This window comes from Parus major, chromosome 3 (assembly GCF_001522545.3).
Source record: "Parus major isolate Abel chromosome 3, Parus_major1.1, whole genome shotgun sequence".
In the NCBI taxonomy this organism is placed as follows: domain Eukaryota; kingdom Metazoa; phylum Chordata; class Aves; order Passeriformes; family Paridae; genus Parus; species Parus major.
The window spans coordinates 105,892,932-105,915,738 of NC_031770.1; the positions used below are offsets into that span (position 1 = coordinate 105,892,932).

The 22,807-nt window shown below is 43.2% G+C and overlaps 1 protein-coding gene across 5 annotated transcripts in view; it reads left to right on the forward strand.

The window, feature by feature from the left end:
• Positions 1-20,824, forward strand: part of KLHL29 (kelch like family member 29) — a 322,996-nt gene extending 302,172 nt beyond the window's left edge. For 4 of the 5 annotated variants that reach the window (XR_004496530.1, XM_019006045.2, XM_015621520.2 and 1 more), the window contains 2 exons: positions 6,738-6,882; positions 18,481-20,824. Coding sequence is in view for 4 of the 5 variants with exons in the window: in XM_019006045.2 (XP_018861590.1) it covers positions 6,738-6,882; positions 18,481-18,664 (329 nt within the window). In the remaining variant the exon portion in view is untranslated. The remainder of the gene's footprint in view (positions 1-6,737; positions 6,883-18,480) is intronic. The other variant, XM_033513078.1, reaches the window with a different exon arrangement.
• The last annotated feature ends 1,983 nt before the right edge of the window (positions 20,825-22,807 follow it).

Sequence of the window (22,807 nt, forward strand, 5' to 3'; positions counted from 1 at the left end):
TGCGGCATGAAGCGCCCAGCGGGAGGCTGTTAGCTGGCCAAAGGCACATTTATGTAAGACAGCAGCACAAACAACCCCACTGCCTGGCTTTTTCCATCACGTGGCTACAGCTATTGCTGCTCCTTTAATCCACTGACTGACAGTATGAGGTTTTCCTGGACTCGCAGCATAGTGAAAAAATTAATGCATTATGCAAAGTTGTATTCCTCTTCCTTACCATAATAGTACAAGTGCCACCGGAGCTAAGGAATCATCCCCTGGGCTTGTTAGAGTCTAGCAAGCATCAACACCATGTGTGCTTTAAAAAAATCAACCATCCAGAGTTGGGTTCATCACCCATTGTCCTAATAGAGTTGTCCTATTATTTTTAATAGTACAAAAATACATTAAAGATACTCATGAAGTTAAAAGATGGTATTTATGTTTTCTTGGTATAAGCAAAGTTCACTAGTTAAGCTGAAGGCATAAGATATGTGATAAAACAAGGAGTTCTTTGTTGGGTAATGTATAACATCAGTTTACTTGCAAATAACTTGAAATAACAGAGTCTGAAAAATGACACTCCCACGGAGAATGTCTGGGAATGTGAACTGGTTCAATACCTGATCTTCACTACAAGACAGTGGGAATTCTGGAAATATATTTTAATTTCTCCAGCTCTATAGAAGCCATAGTGTTGAAGGTATTTTTAAAGTATCCCTCCAAGAAGTGGAGGCAGTACAGGTACAGTACAGTCTAAAGGAAAGAGGAAGTAGAAGGAACCTTTTGCAAAATGGAGCTGGGATCAATCCTGATGATCACTGGGAGGGTGCCTCTGACAGTCTCAGAGCCTTTTTGTGTTGATTTGTGAATTCTTAAGGTGTACCTCTGAGCTAAGGCAACTGAGATGTCTGATGGTGAGTTGTTACAAAGTCACCCCAGAGATCAGCAAAACCTCTTTGACCTCAAATAGGACAACAGTTTATTTTAAAATGCCTCGGGCATGCTCAGATATGCAACAGTAGCTGCAGGTATTGAAAGCAGCCAAGGTCTGTGGAGATTTTTAGACCAGTAACGCCTCAGTTCACTGTGGTATTTTATGATAGTGAGTTGAATGCAGCGTGGCACGTTTGAACCCAAAAGGTCCATCTCTTTCAAAGCATCACGTGCCAGCCTAACCCAAGGCAACACTGGCATCAATCACAGCTTGTGTTTTGTCCAGTCTGAGTGGAGGTGAAGCAGGCTGGACACTGACATCCTGCCTGTGCAGAGGAGATACAGACTGGGGACTAATAGAAAGTCCACACAGCTCAGCTCCTGCTCTTCTGCCTGGAATTCTTCTAGGAATACGCAGTGAATTGACTCCCAGTTCCCATTTATTCCTTATGCTTCAGGTGTCAGGAGGTGTTGGGACATGGATGCCTGTGAGCAGTAGGTATGACACCGGGCTCACTTACACGCTGCATGCACATGCTGTGGAAGCCTTTGGGTTACACACATCAGCATTTGAGGAGGAGAAGGCTTTCCTCAATGCCCCATCCTCTGCCCTGTGTCAGTCCTTCTCACCTTGGAGTGGGTAGATGTTCCTGCAGCAGTGCAGCCCACAGCTGGATGTCACTGGGAGAATGGAGCCTTACAGGGCTTTCACACTGCATGTTTATAATAAACCACATTGCACATCCCATTCTCATGTTTTTAGATGTAAAAACAAAAGTCCTACATGAGTAAATGAACCAGGGCCATGTACTTGCAGCACCTGCCTTTCCATTTCTGGCCAAGCTGTCCTATATAGCTGTGCTAAAAATGTATTCCATGCCCAGCTTTTTGAGCTTTGTCTTGTTTAACGAGATGGCCACAGACATGCTGAAGTCAGGGATTCTAAGTGACTTAATTATTTGGTCACTGCTTTTTAGTTCACGTTGTGCCTTCATGACAGGGCACTAAAATACACCTTTTTTCATACTCTGAACAGTCAGTGTGGAATTAAAAGGTTTTATTAATGTTTTTGGATTGTAAGAAAACCAGTATTTAATTACCATGACTATTAAATTTTAAAAACTGGTGAGAACCAGAGAATGGAGATCTAAGTTCTGTGAATATTTCTGGTTACTATTCCAAGTATCTAGTTCCTCACCATACCATTTACTCCTGCAGTGATATGTCAGACCAAAGTGGGACAATCACAGACCTAAGAATGCAAGACCTATCAGGAAAACAGCACTAGAAGCATCTGTACATCTTTACTGCTCTGTCCCATGGCTTATTTTGGTTTAAATGAATAATAATTATTGTTTTTTGACTTTACAAGAAAAATCAGATATGTCTTGGCACTCTCCCAAGGCTAAGTTTGGTATTTGTAGGGGAATATGTATGGCTTTCACCTAAAAGTGCTACAGCAATGAGTGTTTCATCTCATTCTTCAGTGTATTTTTCTTTCCATGGACAGTTCTTAGTGTTTTTCACCCTACTAAGCTTGAATTTTTACATTACCCATTTCTCCTCTGTACATGCTATGTGGTCCCTTCAGAATGACTTTTTCCACTCTTCAGTGTTTCCCTACCTATTCTCTGCCCTGCAAAATCAGTATTTTTGTGTTGTTTTTTATCCAATGTCCTCTACACTCCTACCTCTCCTTCATCTCCATGGCTGTTCTTTTTCCAACACTTTCCAGTTCATCAGCATTGTGCACATAAGTTTGATGCTAAAGCTGCCCTGCAATGGCAGGTGGAGCCTCCTGCTTTGGCATGGGCTGTGCCTACCACACATACACAAATGTGGTGTTTGCAAGTGAGGACACTCAACTTTGGGGTCTCCAAGGAGGGTTTGCTCAAGGGTTAGTGAGGAGCCATAGGGCTGGCAGCCAGTTGTGTATCTGGAAGAGATCAGCTCCCAGGAGAGCTCTGAGCCTGCAGGGTGACATTCACTGTTCGTGCAGCAGCTTCACCTGGGCCTCATGAGCTGTCTTCAGGATCAGATCAGTCTCCTGGTTATCCTGTGCCCATGCCATTCTTGAGTTTGTCTGTGGAGTGTTCAAGGAGGGGAAGAGGCACTTACTATTAAAAGCAGGCTTGGTTTGTATTAACCAGACTCCTTTCTCTAATCTGCTCCACCAAGTGCATCAACCTCCCACCAGGCACCCATGCCTGCCAGGAGACAATTTGGTTAGAGTTCTGCCTGGACTTGTGGCACTCCCACATTTCTTCCTCCCAGTAAAAATGTTTAACTAGCTTGGTTATAGTAACCTTTTTCTGTATGAAGTGCTGCTGCCATTCATTGCAGTGCCCCTTCAATCTCTGACCGAGTGCCTTACTGGAAGGCGGTGTAAGATCTTAGAGCATTCATGGAAGGGGAAACAGGACTGTGCTACTTGGCCATGTAATGTAGGGAGAGATGTGAGAGCCATGGGCACATCCCAAGAGCGGCCTGTCCTCCCTAAGTGAGGAGCACAGCAGCAGGTTAAATCATCAACCCCATGTGAAGGACACCTCAAGGATTGTCATGGAGTGCACACTCCATCCTCAATAGCCTGTCCCAGAACAGAGCTCCTGGCTTATCTTCCTGTAGCAACAGAAAAGGAGAGGGATGTTACCGTGTTATCCACTTGGAGTGAAGATTAGTTTTTACCTATTATTTCATTTACATTTATTCTGCCTTCTAATCTCAAGTGTGTTTGCTGACCTGGACAAATCCTATGGAAGATTTTCCAGCCTGAAATGGATTAATATATCCAACAGCCTCAACACTTAGACTTTGGAGAGAAAAGGAGGCTGCTTCTCTGTTTCCTTGCTTCCTCTCCCCTCTCTTCCTTTCTCCAGCAGCCTTTTGAAATACCCAGTGGCCCCACAGAAGCCTCTGACACAGAAGCTCATGTTCACACCCAGTAGCTTTGTTCACCTCCTCTCCAGCATGCTGCACATTGACAAAAAAGCCCAACCAGAACACACTTTTGCAAAACTAAGCTGGCTCCCCACCAGCTACCTTGTACAGGAACCATGTTAAGGACCTCAAACAGTGACAGAAATTGGAGTTTCCTGAGAGTCTGCATGAGTGTACCAAGCCCTGAAAAAGACACCACCACAGGAAGAGTGTGGGTTGCACCTGGGATGAAGGTTAAAGATTGAAGGTGATCATCCACACCTAAGTATCAGGAATGATGACTTGAGATTTCTGAAATCTTGGTATCCATGAACAATTTTGGTCCCCATGGTGACAAAACTAAAAAAATCCCCACTGCTTCCTCTCTACCTATTTTTGGAGGGGGGGTCCCTCATGTCTTTCTGCTTCATCAGGAACAAGAGACTTTGCTGTGAACAACTCCCTTCCTGAAAGAAACAGCAAAGATTTTTCTGGTTCTGTGTCTTAGACTTATTTGATACCAATTTATAAAATCATAGTTAAAGACATAAGCAGTAAAAAGACAACAGATAGGAGATGTATTGAAAAATTGATGAGAATCAAACATGATTCTTAAAAAATTTCCTCTTAAAAAAGGAAGAAAAAGAGTATCAGACTGTCTGCCTATTAAAAAAGAAAAAAATAAAAAAAGTCACTATAAAAATACCCAAGGGGTTTCCCTCTCATTCTTTAACAAAAAGAAATGTGAAGTCAGTGATTCAGTCCCCTGAGAAGTCACTGTTTCTGCCATGAGGGAGCCCCAAATAATTTCCCTGTGAGATTTGGGAGCTGAGGGGATTTTTTTAATGCAAGAGTTTCATTCTTCTGCAAAACAGTGCTAGTCAGAGAAAAAAAAAAAAAAAAAAAACAAGAGGATGTGATAATTAAATATGGAAAATTTCTGGTGAGTGTCTTAAGAGGAAAAAATGTCACATATGCAAGTCTGATTTGGAAAGGGATGCGAGCCGGGTTGTTAGGACAGATAAGCCTTTCTGATGAATTACAGCGGCTTAGTGGCACCGCGAAGAAACTGAATACTCCTTGTTCTATTTTCTGGATGAATTAGTTTCTTCCCATCTGTTCCCAAGGATCAGTGACATTTTCCTAATACAGCCGTGGTTTTTTGACATATGCCTGTAGATACTCAGCATAGTAGGAGCTCAACTTTAACCCATCACATGGATTCTGTCGGTTTCCCTGCTGGGTGCTTCACCCTGTGGGTCCCCCTGGGCACATGCCAGTGTGGGGAGGGATGAACTGAGCCAGACCACCCCATGGCCATGCTGGGACAGAAGCAGAAAACACAAAACCATTCTTTTCATTCTAGTTTTACCAGTTGAAACCTCAATTAAGGAGATTATCTCTCTTCTGGAGATGCTCATCAGCTTTTGCTTGATTCCTGTCAAATTAAATCTCTGTTAAATATTTAATGGAATAAGGTACTTTTACAAGAACCTCAGGGTTACAACACACCGTGCAAGAGGTAGCCAAATCCCAAAGTAAAGCTACCAGATCTGGTTTAAGCCCATCCTTCTGTGTTCCTAAAAGGACATAGCTGTAATGCTGTAGACTTGGAAGGAACGTATAAACACCTTTGGTGTTATGTAGAGGTTGGTATCAGAGATGTAAGAGCACAATAAAGGTGGTATCTCACCTCCTCTCCAGTTTCTGCCCACAGGCCCCCTTGGGAGGAGGGTGCAGGGGCTGGAACCAGCAGGACTGTGTCCAGTCTGATTCCCTGTTGGAGATGCAGGGGGATCAACCTTTCCTGAGCATATGAAAATGCAGATTTTGGAAACTTATAGCTACAAACAGAGAATTTTTATGTGTCACTCTGACCCCAGGATGGCCTCCCAAGAAACATGCACTTCTGCATCCCAAAGGGCTAAGCCACCTTCCTCTTAGAGAATTGGTTGTGAGGCTTATTTTAACTCAAAGCAATGTATTTTCCCATCTTTTGTTCCCAGACACTGCTGATTGATTTTGCAGAAATGTTGATTAAAAAACTATCTCATCAAGACAGACATCATCATGAGAAATTTCTGCCCAACTGGCTCATATTTAATAATGTGCATATGGCATGCTAGCAGCATAAGGGACAAGCCAACTAATTAGATTAGAATTATTTTATTCAATAATTTATGATTAGTTTTACTAATATTTCTAATAATGCCACAGCTAACAAGAATTTTAAAGCGTCCTCAGAAAATCTGATTGAACTTGACTCAGGATGAGAGATTTGCTTAATTTCAAACTCCCAACCTCAGTTTGTTGCTACATTACAGGACTGCTTGGAGATACACACACATCTGAAAATAAAAATGCAGGTGAATTTATGAGACAGATAAAGATGAAAAAGAAATCAGGACTCAGAAAATCTTTTGGAAATGCGTGGGTGACCTTCCCACAAGCAAAAGCACAATATAAAAGAGTATCAACTATTGAACATTATTAAGGGGTCTCTGTGCTGTGGGTTTCTGCTATACTTAGCTGCTGCACAGGCATGGGAAGCATCTGAGCTAAAATTTGCAGCAATTCAAAATTCAAAACAATTTGACATCTTAATTTCATATGTAACTGTGGAACTTTCATGGTGACTCCATTAGGCTTCAGGAGAAGATAATTGTTCTTTACCAGTTTAGAGGGAGGCACATACTGGGGGATGGAGTGATGAACTTTAAAAGTGCCTTTGAGAACTTGGAGAGAGGAGAACAAAACCAGGAAAGGTTTCCTCATTTTTCTTTCCCTAGCCTTGGAGGTTTAGAGAAACGTGACTTATCTGTAAATAAGGGGAATGTATAAATAAAAAAACAGTCTCCAAACCTGAGCCTAAAACTGATCTCAGTGTTGCTTTCCATTGACAGATAACAAATATGCTCCTGCAGTCACTCTCAATGGGTTCATCTTTATTCTTGGAGGAGCTTATGCACGAGCAACCACCATCTATGACCCAGAGAAAGGCAATATTAAAGCAGGTCCCAACATGAACCACTCCAGGCAGTTCTGCAGGTGAGAAAAAACATTAAAATTGAATTACCGGTGCCTTAACATTTTCTGTTGATAAATAAGCTACTACAAGTGAAGGGGAGAGGGGAAGGGAGGTGTGAACCATTTGGGGTTTTTTCCTCATCTCTTTTCTGTATGTGTTCAGGCACACAGCATTTCCCAAAATGTACATTCAGCAGTCTGTTACAGTTCACGTGTCTCCTCACATTCAGGCACCAGGGATCATGGGGAGAAATGTGTGTTGGGCTCCTCCAGTGATTACAAGAATGTTGTTCTCAGTTTGCCATGTGCAACTAGAGGATGATAAATACCCTCTGTAGGAGAGACCACCATAATGTGGAACATTTTTGCTAACTAGCTAAAAGATCCTTGAAAGAAGAATACTGAGTAAGCACCACACACCGATATTAATTACTATTATTTATTAGGTGCTTGTGATTGCTTTTCAGGCTCGCTTCCCTGATCGTGGTCACAAGTTGAACAAATTTCACAAATTGTCTGACAAAAATAAAACTTGGCAGCCATTGCAGGTACTGGCAGCACTTAAAGGCCTTTTAAATAGTTTTACATGGCTGCTACTGAAAGACAGGCTTGTTTTGGGCTGTACACAGCCAACCCATCACAGAGCAGATTCCCATGCTGGGAAAGGCCTGAGCTGCTGGTTTCCCTGGAAAAGCCACAGCTGGTCACTAGGCACTGCCACAGGCTCCAGGTGAGGGTTTGTCATCCATGTCTGACACAGCAGCACCCTGAGGCTCTGAGCCAAGCAGGGTGGAGGGGCTGTGTCAGGCACTGTCCCAACAAAACACTGGCTGGCGTGGGAGGAAGAGCAGTAATGAGGCAGCAGCAGGGCCCACAGCAGACTCACATCTTCCAAATTTTCAGTCAACTGCACCTTGCTCCCCCACCCTACTGCTGGAAAACACCTCCATGTCTTAACTTGGATTTATCCTTTCACTTCAAAGCACACGAGAAAATGCCTTTTAAGAAATCATGTTCAGGTTTTCTGTTTTTTCTGGGTTTTTTTCTCATTTTCACCATTTTTTCCCTTCCTTTTATTAATTTAAGGGGCACCCTCTCGGCTGCTGGAGCAGATACTGCTGTAAGCAGAGGGATCAGAGCACCAGCTCTGTCCCAGGTCAGTTCCATCCCCGTGGCTGCTGCCCTGTTTCTCTGCTCTAAGGACACATCTTCCTAGTCCCTCCACTCTAGCAGGAGGCAAACCAGGAGGAGGAGTGCAGTGCTCAGGCAGCATATAATGATATTTTTCTCCTGAAAACCAGAAATAACAGGTACAATACCACTCAGGATTAGAGCCCTAAGTTGTAAAATGAAATATGAGCACATGGACATTTGATACATTCCTCTATCTTCACATCCTTCATAGAGAGGGATGAGCTGCTCTTTGAACGTCTTGTGTTTGTAAAAGGTAACAAGAATCTGTAAAATATACAAAAGAAATTGCATGTCTGATTTCAGCTCTTGGCTGAGCACCTCACCTGAAAACTTGCTAGGGTTTCTAACATGAAGGGATGCTTTGCTCTGCACCCAGCAGAACAGAACGTCCAGGGAAGGTGAACTGGTGACCTAAATATTCCCTAGTGCTTAGGCACCATAATAATTGGCTTTAAGTAGAATTTGCCACCCATCCATAAAAAGTAACTTCAAACTTTCAGATGGCATTTTTTCCTAATGCCTAGAGCAACAGTAGACAGGAAACCTACATTTATAGATGAATGGTCACCAAAAAAAAACCCCATATATTTTGAAGCAAAAAAGGCACCACCATTTCAAAGATTCTTGAATGTGCTGGGAAACAGTCAAGGAAAAAAATATTTCAGCCTAAAGACATGTAAATCCTGTGACAAAACCTAAATAAATCAATGTGTATGGAAATAGGGAAGATGGGGGATCAGCAGCAACAAATAGTTTAAAAACCTGCTGCTGCTACAGGAGGCTGAGGGAACCAGCACTGAGGGCTAATGGGAGCAAAAAGAAAGCCACTTAAAAACTTTGGGGATCAAATTAGTAATTTGAATCAGTTATAAAACCTCTGCTGATGAGACTGATGAGGTAGCAAATTAAAATACAGACTGATTGGGTGGGTGTTTCTCATCTGTAATTGGAAGGGAACATGGAAGTTTGATTCCATATTCTGCTGTGAGGGACCAAAAGCACTCACTGTTGGCAGCAGGGAAAGATGGGAACTCTGAAATTATGTTCTCAGATCCAGCAACCCAGCTGTCTTAGACACAGGTGTCTTTAGAGACTTTGTTGAGAAGCTGATTGAACCACTAATGTTGATTTTTAATAACTTTTCAAGTTGAGGATGAATCAGGGCACTGCCAAAGTGTTTCTGTATTTTGAAAAGGTGAAAAGGAGAATTTCAGTGCAGCAATTAATTTTGCAAAGTACCAGCATCAAGGTAAGTGGTCTCACTTAGCCTCATGTTGGTCCTCTGCAAAATACCAGAGTGGTTAATTTGGGATTTCATCAACAAATAACTAGATGCTAATAAAATAATGAAGATCAATCAATGCACTTCTCTGGAAAATGAGGCTTGTTAAACCACCCTGTTGTCATAGCATCATTTAAGTTTGAAAAAACCTCTAAGGTCCTCAAATCTAGCCATAAACCTGACACTGCCAAGTCCACCAGAGGTGTTGGGAAAACTAGTTCTTTGTTTTGGTTTGTAATACAACACGCCTGGCTGCTAAAGACAACTGTGATGCTGGAATATACTGCAATTTCTCCAAGGTATTTGGCTGGCATTATATGGAATTAACAAGGCCCATGGTAGAGAGATTAAATCTGCTTCACTGACAGATCTCAAAATGTAGTTGTTAATGAGAAGATATCATTGAGCAAGGCCACCGGTTGCAAGCATTTCTTCTTCTTCAATGCTATTTAATACATCTATCAACAATCCAGGTAATAGAAAATCTCTCCTGATAAAGGCTGTAGGGGACTTAACACTTACTGGGTACAAAATATTACAGAAGGAGCTATTTTATCAGTTCCCTGAATATCTCAGTTGAACTGTCTCAAGCCAGCAGTGGTATTTTAAATACAAATTAAGACATGGAGGAAGCACACTCACAGCAGCCCTGCTTCCTTAGAAAGCCAGACTCTCAGAGGAGGACATAAAGGAGATCACTCAGAGCAGCACAACATGAGCTTGCATCACAATGCTCTGGATAAAAGGTCAGTGCAATATTGGAGATATGAAACGATCCCCAACACCAAAATGAAAACAAGCTGAAGCTGGGTAGAGCAAGTGCTGCTGCATACGGCACTGGGAGACGAGTGTCGGTCCTGGGTCCTGCATCAAATGTGAAAATATCAGCAGAAGTTCAAAGGGAAGCTGCCAAAATGACCCAGATTGCAAATCTTTGCAATGTCTTTGACATGAAACTCAAGGAGTTTATCAAAAAAAGGCTGAGAGGTGACTTGATCACTGGGAGCAAACGGAGAAGCTTTCCGTCTCACAGACAAAGGCATAGCAGGTTACAAGGGCTGGAAAGTCAGGTTGCACATCTTGGCCTTGAAGTGAAACACTTTTCCAACAGCAAGGATAATTAAACAGACAAGCAGCAAGGGAGGGGGTGAACTCACCAACACTTGCTGTTTTTAAGAGGAGATTAGATACGTTTCCGGGAGAGATGCTGCCTGGGGAAATGTCCATGGCCTGTGTATACACAAGCTCAGATTAACTAAGCACAGAGGTCCCTTCTGACCTTAGCCTGTGAATCTATAAATTCCTCATTCCACTCATTAGCATGGATCACAAAAAACATGGTTTAAAAGCAGCAACATAAACAACTTAAAAATTAACTGCATGCTATTGATCTCCTCTCACCAGGAATCACTCAATACTGAATTTGCTGGGAAAAATCTTGACCGCATCACTTTTATTTTTATCTGCTTTGTTTCTACATGTTAGTGATGAGGGAGCATGATAGCCTCGAGCAGAGGGAAAAGAAATGTGTGTGACATTCCCTGCCTGTGAAAAATTAAAGGTCCATTCAAATGGTTTTAATATCAAGTTAAATTACTTTTAATGAAAAATGAAAAATAAATGGTTCGGGTCTCCAGCTCACAATCAACAGAAGAGCAAATTGAGGATCATTTTCAGATTAAGCCCAGCCTGGTGGAAGTCAATAAGAAATTCATGCTGATGTAGAATTAACCCTTTGAAAGATGGTGCTAAATGAGAAAATAACTATAATAGGCCTGAAGCATTTTAAAATTCACTGAGAGGTTGAACACCTTCCACACAACAGGTGAGGGAAATATTTGACATTTCCCAAACATCGGGCAAGTGTGAGCTTTTTGCCACACACCCTGTCTCAGTTTGGCAGCCCCTGTTTGTTTATGGGATCTTGAGATGGTGGACAGCAGCCAACAGGAATGGAAAGCCAGGATGAGATGATGACACCTCGCTCTGCCAGACACCTCTCTCCAAAAAGGCTTGCAGATATCCCTCCCCTTTAGTGTGGGAAGGCCTCCCTTTGCAGGCAGGAGTTCTCCCTTCCTGCAATGCCCTTCAAGGGTTTATTTTTCCACAAGTGAAAAGAATACCAAATGCATTCCTGTGCATGATTAAAAATTCCATATTCTGCTTGCTTAGGATGCAGGCAGCGTGCAAACAGGCTTGTGTTACAGGGAGCCTCCACGGGGCAACAGCGGCAGCATGGTGGTGCCAGCAATAATTCCAGAGAAGCTAATTTAGTACCAGCAATTCCCAACAGACACCAGAAAAGCATTTTCTTCCTCCTCCTCTGACTGCTAACCAGTAAGATTTATTAGATGGTTCTGCTGAATGGAAATCTTTAATAAAAATTTGACTCAGGCTGAACAGCACAAAACCAGGGTCAGTTTGGGGATTATTTTACACACACACACACACACAGAGCCCCACCCCACCCCCCTGCCTCCCCCAACCTCTTCTTTTCAAGTAAGGCCTTGTTTTTGAACAGCAAAGCATGGTGCCCCCTGTACTGACCTGACAGGCATTGCTGACCTACAGCACCAGCTACAGCCTCCCCAGGCTGGCTACTTTCTGCCTTCCACTGCTCATGGTAACTCCAGGCACTGGAAGGGATTGGAACACAGCTTGTTTGGATGGATATTCCCAGGTGCAGCTATTATGGAGCAGGTTTTCTCAATGGCCTCCTCAACCTACAGGCTTGTATGTTCATTTGCAGCTGGAGTGTTTGTAGTCCAGAAGGGAAAACCAAAACCTTCCAGCCTGTCTGGAAGGAGACGTAGGTGTGGGGCTGTGCTCCACAGACAGCAGTGAGAACTGCTGCACCAAACTAGTGGCAGTAATTTCTGTATGAGCTGATGACATGAAGGATTGTGGTGGACATTAAAGCATAACTGATGTAGACAGAGCACTCAGGCCATTACTGATGTGCTGTGGACTTTGGAGTAAAACACTGCTGGTTTTCAGCAACAAGTAATGATGCCATGTGATGGTTTGGGATCATTAGCAAAGGGAAGCACTCACAGAGTAGGGGAGAATATAACTGGAGCTTGGCCAAAACACCCACACTAATAATCCCGCTCCAGGAAGGGGCATGATATCCTCCTAATTGACCATGACTAATCTGGACCCTCATTTATCCATCTGATTGTAAAGATGACACTTCTGGCAGCACGACACGGCCACCCGAGCTCGAGCCTTCTGCGACATGACAACCTGGCTGCCAGCACGGCCGCTCTCAGCACCGGGGGCTGTCAGCACTGCCACCAAACAGGGGACAGCGCTTTGGCTCCCTGACTGCCACCACCCACAGACACAGTGCCAGCAATGCCTTTTGCTCCAGTGCCACAAACCACCGTGCACTCAGAAGACTGTGTCTCAGAAAGGTCACTGGTTTAAAAGAAAGCTTATGGGGCACTTGCAGTTTTGCATGGCCCTGCTCAGAGCCACAACCTGCAGGGGCTGGGACCCTCCAGGCTTCCCTGGTCCTAACACCAGCTCCATCCAGTTAATGAGCATCCTGGAATTACAGAATATCCTCAGTTGGAAGGGATGCACAAGGATTATCAAGTCAAACTCCTGTCCCTGCACAGGACAACCCCAAGAATCCCACCAGTATAATTCAGTTCCACCTCCAGTAAAGCCCTCCTGAAATCTTAGGGCAGGAAGGAAATTCATCCACTAATAAATACGGGTTTGGTTTTTTTTTCACCCCTTCTTTTAAGCAGATCCTTTGTTGACAGGATAACATTCAATAATGTTCATGGAACTGCTCCAAATACATGTGTGCTTCTCTGTGCATACCCAGGAATGAGGAGGGAGAACACCACTCCTTGAGGCCTCAGAAGATACTGAGCTTCAGGAAGTCAAAACAATACACAAATTCAGCCATTTCTTTTGCAACCCTAAGAGTTAAAAGACAGAATTTTAAAAAATTATTTGTTAACATTTTATGAAGCTGATGTGATCTTTAGGACTGAGCAGGAAATTTTAAAGCAGTAATAAAATTAGTATTTCTTGTAGTCCCACTGGTTGATGATATGTCCAGCACGTCATTGGGAGAGAAAAGTCCTGGAGCAAGAGCACCCAGGCATTCACCTCTCAAACATACAAAAAAAAGACAGTGACATCCTTCACTTCCAAATCTTACTGCCCATCAGGAGACTCATCTTCTCACTCGATTCAGCTCTTGTCAGGCAGTACTTCTGGTTCCCACAGTTAAAAAAGAGACACAGATAGACTGGAGAGAATCCAGAGGAGGGTTGTGAAGATGATCACAGGCCTAGAGAGCCCATCTGAGGAGGGAAGACTGAAAGAGTTGGGTCTTCTCTCCCTGGAGAAGGGATGGCTCAGGGGACCCTCACAGAGTATTCCAGCACTAAAACAGTAGCTACAAGGAGGACAGAAACTCTCTCTTGATAAGGAGCCATGGGGAGGAGACAATAGGGCCAGCTGCACAAAGAGAGGCTCCATTGTGATGTAAGAATTTTTTACAGTGAGATCAGTCATTCACTGGAACAGTGTCCCTATGGATGTGGTGGAGTCCCCATCACCAAAGGTTTTGATGTGACTGGACAGGATGCAAGACAATCTCATCTGGTGTCCCTTTCCCACAAAAGGCTGGACTAGATGATCTTTCGAGGTCCCTTCCTGCCTGGGCTGTTGGTTGATTTTTTTGTTTCAGTGATTCAGTTTGTCCACCAAATCCTTTAACAGGCAACTGTCAGAGCAGGACCTTTTATCACATTTGCTCAGCCTGGGCAAGGACTGAAAGGTGGATAGGCAGGCAAGAGATGTAAAAGGTGTTTAGATTACAAGCACACCAGTCATGGACAGTCAGGTACCCACTAGCCCTTGGCACACCTCAGCCTCATTGGGATTTTCCTAGGAGTGTGATCCAGAGCTTCATGGAGGTCAGCAGATGGATCAGATGACCCATGGCAGTGTCAGGGGACAGTCACAGCATGATCCTCTGACAACTGAGCTTGGGAAATGAAGGATGCCCAGGCACCTCAGGAGAATCAGTCATAGGGCAGGAGAAGCCTTTCTGGTGAACAGCAGTAATTACCTGCAGAGTGGAAAGCTGGGTCATTCATTAGCCTGCACAGTAATAATTTGCTGAAGCTCAATTTTTTGGAAGGAGTGGTTGAAGTGATCTGGATTTGGATGCCCATTACCTTCTCCCCAGGCATTCTGCTGGAGAGGTGGAAGTCTGGCTGCTCCACAGCCAGGGAAGTCACTGCCCCAAAGCCACCAGGGTTTGTGTCCCTGCAGCAAGGCTCTCTGGCACAAAGCTTCCTTCCTTCCTTCCCAGGCTCTGACAGCCTGTAATCATTTTATCTCTCAGGATTAATGGCACCAAGCAATAAACTCGCATCCTAATTATTGTAATTATTTCTTTCTTTGTATGTCAGCCTTGGTAACGATGTTTTTACAGCTGATGGAATGGAAGGGAGGGGAGCAATGAAATATTGTCACAGTGAAGAAGAAAGAGCAATGAGCATATTCGTTTCCACTCACTTCTCTTAAGGTTTTAGAACCCACTTGAGTTTTCTGTTCCCTAAGGTCCTAGAAATTAGCAGTGATGGTCCTAATACTACAAAGTAGCAGCAATTTAGGATTAAATTCCTAATTATCTTAAGCACCTACCTGCCACTTTAGCCCCAGAGATGCCTTAATGTCTCCAAAGTTCCCTGTACATATGAGGACCCACTGTGTGCTCAGAACTGCCTATTTCTTCATGGCAGGAGCAGCTAGTGAGCTTTGCTTAACTTCGGGCATGACTCACAAGCTAAGCATTATGCCAGTCTTATCTATGAGAATTGCATATGGAGGGAGCAGAAGTTGCTCTAATCACCACTTAAAATTCATACAGTCTTCCAGAGGGTGGAATTCAGCATCCATTTCTTCCCCCCTGTATTAGCACCATGATGGGAAGGTACAGGATTGAGCTGCCTGTCGCAGGTGCTGGGCTGGAATTCTTTCCAGGGCTGTAGCCCAGGTTCCAGAGCAAAAGGGCAGCACTTGCCCACTCACTGCAACCCCAAATCCAGAGCATGGGCTGGGGAGGAACCCAGGCCCAGATCATGTTGGGAAGGTTTCCTTGGCTGCTCAGCTGCTCTGCAGTGGCAGCAGCTTGGGTTCAGAGTAGCTCCTTCTGAACATGCCACAGAAAAGATTTCACTAGAAGGAATGTGGGTGGCCAAGATGCAACACAAGAATTATTTACGGCACCCACGTCCCTGTTTAGAGACCTAATGTGAGATGCCCAGGGGAATACCAGCACTTAAGGCCAGATTTCAGCTGTGCAGCACAGAGGAAGGGAAGGGCTGCTGGCAGCTTGGCTCCTGTTCCTGTGGTCACCTGTAGAGTTTTCCTCTGGTCATTCCGTTCTTCCCATCCAGATCAAAAGCTCCATGCAGAGGAATTTCATCAGTGAATGAGCAGTGAGTGGTAGACCAGCCCCTTACACCAATGGTGACTGAGGACTGAGATCCTCTCTGCATTGGTGTGAGGTGCTGCCATCTACACCAGCATGTCCACACCACTAAATTAAAACTAAGGCCCCTCATGGGCAGCAGACCTTGATCATCAGCACTGATGGAACCAGCCCCAGGCTTGGTGCTCCACACTAGTATTTATTTTAATTGCCCATTATTGATAATTCTTCAGACATCTTTTTTAGGGATCTTTTGGAGTTTATTTAATTTTTCCCACTTAACAAAACTGATAACCCATTTAATTTTTATTTCCTTTTTTGCATCAAGCATTGTGTAGGAGTACTGTTTTAATCAGTAATCAGCATTTCATTAGAGAACCAAGGCAGTAGAGCTGCTTTGTACCACAGTCCACCTCTGACCTTCTTCCACATCCCAAACCAGTAAGCTTCCATCTTCTATTTAACAATCCAGGAAAAAAAACCAGCAAAAAACAAAAACCACCGACAACCACTACCTGAGGGCCTTGTCTCTCAATTCTCTGCTCATTTCAGCAGCCCCTCCACCATATCAGGAGCCCTGGAGTGGGGCAATCCTTCCCCCTCCTCAGGCCAGATTTTGCAAGCTGTAATTCCCAGCCTGCCGAAAGAGTAACTTGTTCCTGTCCAGAGACGGGCTTTCCATGCCGCAGCAAATATCCTAAATTGAAACTGTGATTTAATTAGCACATTTGTCTGATTTACTGGGTCAGCTGGTCCTACCACCTCTGCCTCCTCCTGGGCATAGGGACTGAGTCTTGGTAGGAGTTCCTGCTGGGCAGTGTCTCTCTGCCACCACTCTGGCTCTTTCAGAGGTGGCTCCTTCTCCTTCAAAGCCATCTTTCAGGATGTCGCTTGCTGTACTCAAGTCCTTATTCTTCCCCATTTCTCCCTGATGTTTGAAAAATAATTACCCATGGTTCAGTAAGTTCATTAGCAAACTCCCTCAGGACCCTGGGCTATGCATCATCCAGCCCTGCTGATTTGTGGATAGGCTCTAATCAAGTGTTTCAAGTTTCTCTCTCCTTCCTCCTCCTTTCAGATTAACAGTTATTTTGACAAGATTCTCATTATTTCCCATTTCCTGGCAGTACCCAGGGACTAGGCTTATTTGAGTCCTCACTGTTGTCATTGTGAGTTTATTTTTAACCTCAGGCTCTGCTTCTCCACAAGGACATCAGAGTCTTGTGTTCTTCAGAAGCACGTGGCATTGTCGGTGCCATTTTAGTCTCAGTTCATCCTGTGTCTTCCAGCGCTCTCTGGCTTTTGCCTTTATCACTTTTTATCTTTCCTCTTCCCATTACTTCAAAATTAGCCAGACAAAATTACTTTGCTTTTACCAAGCCTAGAGGATCACTACACTTTTCCACCTTGTTAGATCTAGGCCACCTTCTTGGTTGCAATTGATTTCTCATCTTCCCATCCCTCTTGTTCTCCCTACTATCCTTTGGCAGGTACACACTCTTCAAGTCTCCATTTTTCTTCCCAACACAATCATTCATCAGCTGCTCTCTGAATGGATCCAGCCACCAAAAAAGGCATTTTCAACCCCATCTAGATTAACATCTTTAAATCAAATTGGAAGGCAAATATGGGCTTCCTGGCAGATGAAAAGCAAACAACCCCATTTTGGGTTTCCCCCACATAGTGCAATGGCAGCATGGAGCACACAGCAGGCCCTGCATTGGGTTTTCCCACCCAGACACCTCTGCCATTTCCAAATGCACACATGGCAGCCCAGCCCCATCTTCATCAGCCCAAAGAAGTGTCTTTGTGTGCACCACTGCTCAAGAGGACAAGGCATAAAGTGGAAGGAAGAGGAAGAGATGAAACCAAGCAGCAATTTCTCTTTCAAATGCCTTCCACACCTGTGCACCTTCCCTCTTACCAGGAGCCCACGGACCATGGGTTTAGCCCAGCCCCATTGTTCTTGATTTACACAAGGTATCTGAAGTCAAACACTTTCACTTTAGGAAAGCAGTAAGTTTTTTTTCTTCTTTAGATGCCAGCAAAGAGCTGCCCTGTCATTCCCTCAGCTGCACAGCACCGACCATCAGATCTGTGTGCCCCAGATCTGCTTTCCCATGGACCACTCTGGGATGCACAAAGTCAGTGGGATCTCCAAGCCCCCATTCCAGGGCATAAACATGGAAAGAGCTGGAGCACCAGAACATATTTTGAAGATTTTTACCCCCCCATTTTGTAGCACTTATTAACAATTAAAGGAGTAACCTGAAGCAAGAGCTTATTCCAGCTGAGGTGGTAGGAACCCCAATTGCTTGGATTGGTTTTGCATGTGCAAAGTATTACAGGGACACACCACCCTGATGCTTTTGCTGCAGATCCCATGTGTGGGCTGGAGAAACATCTTACTTGGACTTTTATCTGTTGTTTACATTAGAGACAACAGTTACCTACCTGGCAGGAACACAAAAAGCATTAATTTTGGAGAGAGGGAGAGAGAAGAGAAATCCCCACACAGCTTTATACAGATAAGAACAAAAGGTGTATTCATTGTTCACCCATTGCTATAAAAGACTGGGTTTGTTTTAAGCCTAAAAAGAAAATTGCTCAGTAAGAAAACTAACTCAAACTAATATTTTATTTTTTTATTTTTTTTTTAAAAAAAACAACACAGTGCTGTGGTTCTGGATGGAAAAATCTATGCTACTGGTGGGATCGTCAGCAGTGAAGGACCTGCCCTGGGAAACATGGAAGCCTACGACCCTAAAACAAATACATGGACACTTCTACCAAATATGCCCTGCCCCGTTTTCCGACACGGCTGTGTAGCAATCAAGAAGTACATTCAGAGCGGCTGATGTTCCCCAGGAGTTGGATGGAGAACTGTTTGTACCTGCTGAAAGCAGGCAAGAGGAATACTATTACTTAAGGAACAAAAGCAGCAAAGCCAGCCAGTGAACATATTGCTCTAAAGTCTTGAATAGTGTCTACATTGAATGTAGAAAAATCATCCTCACCTTTTGGTGAACAAGGAGCAGAGAGCTCCGTGCTATGTAAGATATTGTAACTTAATAATGCAAGGGTGTCACTAGATGTTATAGTGGCACTTGTTCTGGACATCGGCTTTTGGTCAACCCAGGTGCAATAGAATTTCTCATATTTTTTAAGCTGGGGAAGAGAGGAAAAAAATAATCTGCATTTTACTTTAGAGCTCAAGCTTAATTCTTGAAATAACCATGCAGATTAGTTTTACTATTACACTTTAGGCATCGATCTATTTGAAAGGTCAAAGTGTCCTTACCACTTTGATTCCTACATTTGTTTCTAATACATGCTTTTCAATACCAATGACTGAGAGAAACCTTGGATGACAGATGGCTTACATTGATGTCAGTCTTCCATCAGATCAAACAAATATTTCAGTTCTCTAGAGAAGAGCCCAAAAGCAGGGTGAGGTGGGGACTGGGGAGAAGAAGAATAGCCGTTGGTAATAAATTCCATGTAAAATGATGAAAACAAAAGGTCTGTTGGGTTGGATGAGTTTCTGCTCCTGGTGATCCTCCAGTGGGCACATGTGGCTATGCTCACAGTGGGGGGGTGGGGGCCTTCTAAACCTCTTCCTCTGGATTTCTGCTGCTGCACTTGGCAGTGCCTGATTCCCACAGTGCAAAATGGAAACAGTTTGGATTCCAGAGGCATTCTCCTGATAAACCCACTCTTCACTTCTGGCCAGAATCACAGGAAAACGCACAGCGTTCTGTGGGTTTGCCACGTGTTCATCAAACACAGAAGATGCCTCCTGTGGCCACACACTTGGTTTTGGCTCTCAACCAAAATTCCTTACGTTGGGATACATGCCACTATCTTTTATGTAAAGTTTGAGAAGTTTTTTTTTATTTTACTTTATTTTTCAAGTTCCTTCCCTAGGTGTGGAAGCCTTATATGTCTTATTTACAGATTTTAAACACATGAGTTTAAAGCCCATGGTAGAAAAATGCATAGACTTAAGCCCAGTGTAAGAGACTTCGAATTATTACTATGTAGAGTTGTAAGTATATGCACAGCACAGGGGTTATATTTTTATATATATTAAAATATTGTCTATCCAGAGAGCATTGTGATGTGGAAATTCTTTATAAATTTATACATAAAAGGAACAAATGGGAGATGGACCGGGTGACATAGAGGGGGCAGGGGAAAGAATCTTAAAATTCACCAGTAGGAAGCAACCCCAAGCTAAGGATTGTCTGGTTTCCTTCCAAGTAGAGGGAAAAAAGTTGCCATACTTGCCTTTGCAGACTCAAATCCCAAATGCCATACCAATAATTCAAGAAGGAGGGTCCTGTACAGGGTGTGGGTGAGATCTTGCATTCAGTATCTAGTTGAATTTCATACCAAATACAGTAGCCTTTTTATATGGAGGGAGGTCTGCCTACAGCTTTGGGGAAATCAATGCAGATGGTTAGCTAATCATCTTATTTTATTAATAATCATTTATAAAATAAAATTTAAAAAAAAAAACAAAGACATTTGTATCTTGCAGTATTTAAAGAAAATGTGCTTGAGTCAGCTGAGTCAAGCTATAGGGTGACTCAAGCCTCTCATTTTGACAGTGAGGTTCCAGCCTTTGTTATGCAGTTGTTTTATTTATTCTTTAAAGAAAAGAAAAATAATAAGCACAACAAAATTATATACTAGTATGTCATTTAAAGTATTTATGTCAAACAGGGTGCAAGTGTGAACCTAAAGATTGGAGCACAAGTTTCTAACTGCCTGGGGCAGGACTAATTTTAGTGTTGGTGTGTGTCTACCTCCAAAGGAGGTGCTACCTGTCAACAAGACTGAAACACATTCGACATTTCCAATTTAGCTTATTTCTTCATTTCTCACACTGGAACAAAACTGGCTATTTCTGTGAATAATATTAAAAACAGGGTTATCTGTAATGGTATTGTATATAGTTTATGTTTACTGTTAAGTTCTTGTTATATTATAATAAATATATTTATAGATCTAGATTCAGCATCCAGATTGGATTAATTTTGTCATGATTGATTAAGTAAAAACACAGCACAAATGGGGACTTCATGTTTCAACCCAGCCAGGGATGAAAATGTATTCATTCCATCCAACTAGATTCTCTTGAAAATCCAAAAATTTATTGCTAATACTTAAACACTCAGCAGCTTCCCAAGTGCTTTCATTCTCATTTCAGAAAAAATCTCTTAGAAGTAAGTTTAGATTTTATTCAGAAAGACTGTTTCTTGTTCATCTATTTTCCCAAATGTACTATTAAGTAAAGAACAGAAGGGCTCAAGATAGTTTAGGAAACGATCTTTAAAAAAAAAAACTATGATAAACAGGTTTTTCTCTTTTTTTAAATAAAAGCAAAAGTTTGTGCTGCACTGCTGCTGTGATGTCTAAAAGATGAAAGCTGTATTTGCCCTATGGTCATACAAATTCCTTTGTATCCAGTGTGGGAGCTGTACCTCACTGGATACATCGTTCAGAGAGCAATTCCATGCAACAGTTCATGGCTTCTTTGATGTTTCATTAGGGTGTCATCTGGTAGTTGTAAAACTGGATCTGGAACAAAGATGAGCCAAATATAACTAGTCTCAAATACCACCACAGTGGAGCATTTCAGCCGGATCTGAGGAGGTAATTTCTGTTCTGCACATTAACAGGAAGAGCCTAACATTTATTGAAATTGTCTCTGGTTCTTACAGAGTATTTAAGAGCGTGAACTGCAGTTTTTAAACATTTTAGTTTAGGCTTAGTGGCTGAGGTTGAACAGCCTGTGAAGATTACTGAAAGCCTTGCAATTCAATATTACAAAACCATGCTGCAATAATCCAGACCAAGTGGGGTGAGTTGCCAGCCTTTCATCAAGGCTCTGCACGGATCTCTTACTCAGCACTAGTCAATAATACTTGGTAGGATGAACAAGACACAGACTATTTACTTTACTTGTATGTGGAAATTATTTTAGTTCCCCTCTGGGAAGTTGGCTGAGTGCTTTTGCCAAATGAATCATGTGCACATATCTGCTCAGAGATTTTTCTTCTTAAAAGCTTTAAGAAATTCAGGGGGACAGGCTGGCTCAGCAGTCTGATAATGATTAAAACTCTTTTGCTTGCTGGTGTGACTCTCCCCTGGCTCAACTGGGAAGGAAAGTGATCTCCAAATGGGGCTGTTCACTGTGTTCAGGTAATCACCTACCCCTGACAATATACACAAGTCATCCCCCTTTCTCCTGTTGTTTCATCTAGTGGCAAACACACTGTACTAACAAAACCTCAGCAACCCCATCTTTTAATTAACTGCAGGTAGGTGTTAAGGCTGAGCTTAGCACAGTGTAACTGCTGCAGCTAATTAAGAGCGCTGGGTACACTCCAGCTTGCTCTTGGAGAGGTCCAGACAAACCAGACGAGCACCCGCGTTCTGCAGCTGCAGGGATTAGCCAGGAGAGCAGCTGCTCCTGCCCGGCTCCACCAGCACAAACAGGTTTCATCAGCAGAGATGGAACAGGCACAAGTGGCTTCAGGTACTCGACTACCCCTCCCAGCTTTTAATAAGAGTTTGTCTGAAAAAACAGGGAATGGATCCCAAAGCTTTTCTCTGTGGTTGCCAGTGCAAGGGCATGGCCTCAGAACCACACAGCCTCCCTATTCCCACTGAGAAAAGGTGATGTACTGTAATGTGGTATCAAATTAAACTACACACAGCATATGCAGTCAGGACTTGGCAGGCTGCAACCTGTGCCAGGTCTGTAAGAAGACACTGACTCCATATCTACTTGGACATTTTTAACTTGTCATGCTAACACAAGCTTTTTAAATTGGATGAGACCCTTGAGCTCACCCCTTAATGCCTTTTTTTCCCATTTTAAGTCAGTTCAGAAATGCGCTGAAGCGTGCTTTCAGCTGAGCTAGTGATGCCTGCACATACAGGAAGGCAGCACTAAGTTCCCATCATCAGGGAGTGCTCTGGGTTGGTAA